General features: G+C 52.3%; 1 protein-coding gene across 1 annotated transcript; it reads left to right on the forward strand.

The window, feature by feature from the left end:
• The first annotated feature begins 271 nt into the window (after nt 1–271).
• On the forward strand, nt 272–5600 carry BPIFB2 (BPI fold containing family B member 2). The gene is made up of 15 exons (XM_075109068.1): nt 272–380; nt 646–745; nt 1079–1183; nt 1351–1488; nt 1916–1961; nt 2225–2285; nt 2547–2638; nt 2747–2923; nt 3275–3316; nt 3446–3610; nt 3899–3966; nt 4610–4655; nt 5002–5065; nt 5171–5247; nt 5532–5600. The coding sequence occupies exons 1-15, from the start codon at nt 272–274 to the stop codon at nt 5598–5600; spliced, it is 1359 nt and encodes a 452-aa protein (XP_074965169.1).
• Nucleotides 5601–6180: the final 580 nt, after the last annotated feature.

Here is a 6180-nt window from a genome sequence, read left to right on the forward strand (position 1 = left end):
GCAGGTATGATATTGCTGCAAGCACCACTGCAGCTTACAGACTTGCAGGGAGTTTTCAAAGCTGAGCCTTCTGTTAGTGTTTTTACATCCCCAGGCTCCACATGAGAGCTATGCCTTGTTATTGTACAAAAGCTGACAAGCTCAGGACCACAAGCCAGACCCGGGAGCAGATCCATGGCTCCTGAGCATGGCTCAGTGCCTCGGTGGCTGGGCCAAGGCCATGCCGCTCTGACCGGGCTGCTGCGGGTGCCCTCCTCTTCCAGGCGCTGGCATGGCGAAGCTCCGCGCCCTGAGCATCCTCCTAAGCCTCCTCGTCCCTGCACAGACCACCAGGTCACCCGACTGTGGGGGCATCCTCACCCCATCAGGACTGAGCTACAGTAAGTCTGGACCCCGTACCTCCCATGCCTTCAGCAGGGAAGGGAGGCAGCAGCATCTTTCAGTCCAGCGATGAAATATCAAACACTGTCACCAGAAATTTATGCCATTAATCAGCTCGCTTTCATCATCCCCTTTCTATAGTTAGTAACAGGGGGGTTTAGTATAGAATGGAAGTGTGTCACCTGGACAGATTTCAGTCTGTCCATCTCTGTGCATCAGACCACAGGCTCCAGAGGGTCTCATAAAATATCTGCCCTCTTTCAGTTGCTGAAGTTTCAAAGCTACAGACAGAGTCAGTCCTCAGGCAGGATCTAATGGCCCCAACAGTCTCAGACCTGTTTCTCAGCTCCCCAAAGCCCAGCAGGTGAGTCTGCGGCCCAGGCTTTGCCACCATACCACTGGTTCATGCTGGTGTTTAGCTGGAGAGTTCTGAATATCATCAGGAAAGACATTTTTCCAGTGAGGGCAAAAGTCCTCATGGAGATCAACATGGCTGTTTGGCAGAGTTTAGAAACGAGTTCCTGGCTCCTCCTTTGGGTTCTAAGGGCAGCAGCCATGGTGCCACCATCAGAGCACTGATTTATCTGTGCACTGTGCAGATCTTACGGACTTTTGGGGTTTGCCCACTGTGAGAGCAGACAGGGATTGCACATCAGTCTGTGCCAGTCTCCTGACACCTTCATTTCTCCTCCAGCAGGAACCAAATTAACTCTGTCAAAGTTGCTGAGCTTTCTCTGTCACTCATCCCTGACACCGGGCTGCGGCTGAGCATCGACGTGGACCTTGGCATCACGCCTGCCCCGTGAGTGCTAGGGCTGTGGGGCTGGAAGCAGCCCAAGCCCCCTGATGGAGCTATGGGGCCGCATCCAGCACTCGCTGTCTGCCTGTGGGAGTAGAGGGGGGGCTGGGGCTAGTGGGACCGGGAGCAGTGCCCACACTCCAGCCTCCACCTCTTTTCCCCTGGCACAGCTCAACCACCAAAGTGATGAGACTGTCCATTCTGGCGGACATCCATGTAGAAATGAACCCTGAAGGGAACCTGGAACTAGTGACCTCTGCCTGCAAACCCACCTTGGAGGAGATGCAGAGCACTGAGGAGTTGGAAAGGTCAACCCCATGGTTTTCCTTGTTGTGGGATCTGGATAAGGGGGGTGAGAGAAGAAACTGAGACACGAGCACTGATAGGCAGGAAGGTGGTACAACTGAGATTTGCTCACTGTCCTAAAAGTTTACAAAGGTTAACACAAAAACTTTATCTTCAGAGGAGGAACTTTCTTGTGCTTGTAGGGTTCGTTTCCCCCTTTTTAAGAGAGTTTCATTCTCTCATAAGGGACTGGAGTGTGGAAGGAACATTTTTAATGCAAGTCCAACAGCAATTCTTCAGCATTTTAGGATTCTGAATTGTAATCCTAACATAATAGGGGTTAGAAAATAATGGTAATGCTGTCTCTGGATGCCTTTTGGGTCAGATAAAAGATGCTCACCTACCCTTGGCTGGTTCTTACCTAACTTCTGTTCTGTTGTTTTCATCCAGCGAGTCCTCTAGTTCAGATGTGGACAAGCAGATTAACGTCGATAAGGTAAGATAAAGTTTGTAAAGGCATGAGACAGGAGAAGAGAGAGTTGTACAGTTCTGTAAGAATTAGGGCACTTTAAGTCAACCTGGTGCTTTGCCAGGTCTCCCTTGCAGCCCTGTGGTCACTGAATGCTGCCATCCCCTGTCTCGTGGCTGCTGCATGCCCAGCTGATGGGGATGCCCATGCCAGAGGTGTTCAGGGGATGCCTGATGCCAGCAGACCCCCCTGTTCATCCAGCACCTCTCTTTTTGTTCTTTATTCCACAGATTTGCCTGGAAGTCTCCAAGTTACTGCTTTTGCCAAATGAACATCTGATGTCTCTGACAGGTGAGCATTTGGTTTTCAGTCTTGTCGCAGACTAAGGGCTTCAGGGCTCATTTTGGAGCAGGTCATGAGATGGGGTGGGCTCCCACCCTGCAGCAGAAACCCAGCAGCAACGGCTCTGCTGCCGTCATCCCTGGGAACCTGCTCTGTCCACCTGGCTCTCTTTCCCTGCCTCGTTACTCGGGAAACCCAGACGCTTCCCAGACCCAGCCTGCCGTCACTGCTCCCCTCCTCTTTCTGAGCATCCCTCTGCTTGGTTTGCAGCTCAGTTCCCCATCATGCCAAGCTGCCAGGTCCAGTACCTGCCCCTGGCTGCACCTGTGTTCTCCAAGCAGGGAATCACCATATCCTTGCAAGTAAGTCCTCATTTTCCACCACTCACAGCCCAGCTACAGGCTTTGGGAGAGCTGCTTCCTCCCAGTGGCACATGCCTCAAACTCCTTTCCTTGCCCATGTCCCTGCAGACGACTTTCCAGGTGGCAGGGATGGCAATCCCCCTGCCAGTCAGCCCTGTGCCATTCAGCATGCCTGAGCCAGCGAGCTCCAGCCCTTCCCACTTCACCCTGGCTTTCTCTGAGCACTTCTACACCAGTCTCTTCTTTGCCCTGGAAATGGCTGGAGCCTTCAACATGACCATCCCGGTGAGTAGAGCAAGGAAGGAGTAGAAAATATGCATTTGGAGAGACAGCCCTGCCCCACAAATGGCTTGGAGGAGCCATGCGTCCTGCGAAGAAATGACAGTGCCTGTGGGAGTCACAACCCCTCACCCCCAGGGTCCCAAAAATATTGCTGGTCTAACAATGAATAGAGAATTTGCCACAAGGAGTAACCAGAATGCTGCTCCTGGCACATCCTGGCATGCAGGAAGGCTCCTGCGCATACCTGTGCTCAGCGCTTACCACGGGGTCTGCACAGCCCTGCGGTGCATGAGCCCTAGAGCAGCAGCCCCAAGCAGCCATCAGTCGGATCACAAGCTGTGCTTTGTCTTTCAGAGCCCACTGACCACCGCCACCGCGGCACAGAAGCTTACTCAGGTTTGTTGCCATTGCTGTTGCTCCAAGAGGCACAGCCCCAGCTCGGGCAGCGACCCCAGCCTCCTGCCCACTACCCCGGGGGCGTAGGGGATGCTGCAGTGCCCAGAAATAACCCTCCTCCCTTGGCAGATGGGCTCCCTCTTCCAGGAGGACCTACCAGTAATCCTGCAAGCTGTGTTCAGGAGCTCACCTCGGGTGGTGCTGGAGGAAGGCAAGGCAGCGCTGAAGCTCTTCCTCACCGTCCATGTCGGGGCAGGCTTGCCAGCTTTCCAGAGCTTCCTGAGTGTGAACGTGGTGAGTGTGCCCTGTGAGCGTGCCCTGTGAGCGTGCCCGAGCTGCACATGGGCAATGCCCTTTGCTCCAAGGCCCGGCCCAATGGCAGCTGTTGCAGGGGGCTGACTGAGCCTTCACCTGCCACAGCGCTCACAGCCCCGAGCAGTGTTTGCCTCTGTTGCATAAAGCAGGGCGTGAGGAGCACTTTGCAGGTGGCAGCACATGGATGCGTTCATTGCATCTCACTATTCAAAGCTGAAGTGGGACCATTTGCTCACTCTGATCCTGCCCTCTCTTTTCCCCTTGCAGGATATGTCTGCAGGACTCCTCCTTAGCGTCGCCGACACAAGGATGACGATCTCTGCAGCAACGATAGAGTAATGAACCCAGCTATGCTCTGAGTCCTTAAGGAGACATGCCCTAGTCACAGCAGGGAAAGGAGAGGGAAAGCGGTCTGGGGAATTTATTAGCTTTTATGGTTTGGGCACTGCACAGGTAGCTCTATCTTGGGGGAAACAGTGAGGCTCCAGTAACATCATTGGAGAGAAAAGTGGAAATTGCACCCTACACTCAGCACAGATGTACGCAGGCAACCGGCACACGCTAACACCTTCTGCTTCTCCCTGTTCCTGCTGCACCGTTGGCACCACTGCCGGGGAAAGTACACGCTCAACTACCCCATCTGCAAACACAGCCCACTGCTGGAGGGGCTCCAGTGTGCCCATCGCTCCAGACCCTGGCCCCACAGCCCACTCACCCCATCACAGCCTGCCCGTTTCAGTGGGGCCCCACGAAAGCTGTTCAACCTGGGTCCTGGGGTCCAAAATGTCCTCAAGCCCTTGCTACTGTGCCCAGGGGGAAAGTCAGGCTTCAGCCACCTGCTCAGATGTACGCAGGCACTAAGTTCACTGTGGGCTTGGCCCTGAACTCAGCCTGAACTCAGGCGTTCAGGTGAACATGAAAGTCACTGCTCATTACAACTTATTACAAGCAGTTTCTGTGCCACTGTTTGTTTTCCAGGGATATTGAGCTCAGCCTGGCTGCCTCCGACGTGGGCCCCGTACCGGTAGGTGCCCCAGCTGCACACCCCCCTAGTGACCAAGGGCAGTCACATCCCCTCCTTAAACCATGCTGCTGTGACTTGCTGAATGCAACAGGCCATGCCTTAGCACCATCCTCTAACAGCTGCACCAGCCAGCCTAGACTGCCCTAAACCATCCTGGGGTTGGTTAGCAGCAGGGAAATATTTACTTCGGGTGCTCACTGCACCCTGCAGAAGGCAGAGGCAGGTCCATGCAGGATTAGGAAAGGTGCAATGAGCATCAGGACCCCTCTCTTGCTGGTCGCTGCCCCTCTCCTTCTGCTGTAGAGTCATGCCATAAGCGAGCTGACCGTGGATTTCCCTTTGGCAGGCTGCCTTACTGGAGGAATTATTTTTGCCCACAATCCGTGAGGAGGTACCAGCTCAGATGAACGGTGAGGAGTCAGGAGTTTTGCAGCAGTGCTGCCACACAGGATACATGATGAGGATGAAGGCAGCACCCACGTGGTAACTTTCCCTCTTTTTTTTTTTTCCCCTAGTGGTCCTGAGTGAAGGTGTATTCCTGCCCCATGTCTCCAGCTTTACCTACACCAACGTCAAAGTCATGATTCACAAGGTAAGAAAGAAGACATTTAAATTGCTCCCTGCTGTGTTTGATTTAAAGGGAACCCAGGAGCGATGCTTACCTCCTGGCTCCAAAATAAATCAGACCTTGCTCCTTTAGCCCTGTTAACCCGCAGAACCAAGTTTCATCACTTTAAATAGACATAGTTCCTCTCTAACCCCACTGAGATGAGCAATAGCTGTGTTGGAGGAACCATTGGCCTGCAGAGAGCCCTGTGCAGGCTGGTGTGAGCCACAGAGGCACCTTGCGCAGCCCTTGTTCCTCCCCTTGCTTAGGACTATGTCTTGATCCCCTGCAACCTTGAGCTACAGGCGAGGACTGGAGAGAAGACTACTGTGGGCTGAAGTCTGATGTCCAGAGTAAAACTGTGGCAAAATTGTTCTGTCAACTCTGAAATCATGCTTTATGTTTTGTCACTGCTTGAAATGCTGAAAATCATCTTTCTTGCCTTACTAAAACAACACTTTCTCAGATTTAGGATAATAACAGCATTGCACAAACAGCTTTCCTTTCCAGTCCTGCTCTTGTTATTTTTGTTGCACAAAGAGGATGGATTGTAACAATGTTCCATACCTTAATTAAACATTTCTCTTTCATACTGCATTTTCTGTATGACTACTGACTTTTTTCCCCTCAACGATTTGTATCTAAAAAGACAGATTTTGTCTTGCTAAGAACTGGTACCAGTACAGAAGTCCAGACTTTACATTTAATTAAAGGAGCATGAAAATTCCACTAATTTACAAGGATGCAAAGTAGCCCTGTGCCTCTCAGCTGCAGAATGACATGGCCCCTACCAACAAGAGCTCTTTTATCTGCTTTTCCTCCATTTCTCGTGTTACTATGGGAACATTATGGCTGGCAGTTTTCCCTAGGTCAGAAAGAAGGGGAGGGGAGAGAAATTAGTCTGCACCATGGTTTCTA

Source organism: Phalacrocorax aristotelis, chromosome 13, assembly GCF_949628215.1.
Source record: "Phalacrocorax aristotelis chromosome 13, bGulAri2.1, whole genome shotgun sequence".
Classification (NCBI taxonomy): Eukaryota; Metazoa; Chordata; class Aves; order Suliformes; family Phalacrocoracidae; genus Phalacrocorax; species Phalacrocorax aristotelis.

What these genes read in the sequence shown, in the direction of transcription:
- BPIFB2 (XM_075109068.1), top strand. Translation starts at nt 272, where the DNA reads ATGGCGAAGCTCCGCGCCCTGAGCATCCTCCTAAGCCTCCTCGTCCCT. An exon ending in AGCAGATTAACGTCGATAAG is followed by an intron (nt 1,962 to 2,224) that starts GTAAGATAAAGT and finishes TTTATTCCACAG; the next exon opens with ATTTGCCTGGAAGTCTCCAA. An exon ending in GCTTCCTGAGTGTGAACGTG is followed by an intron (nt 3,611 to 3,898) that starts GTGAGTGTGCCC and finishes TTCCCCTTGCAG; the next exon opens with GATATGTCTGCAGGACTCCT.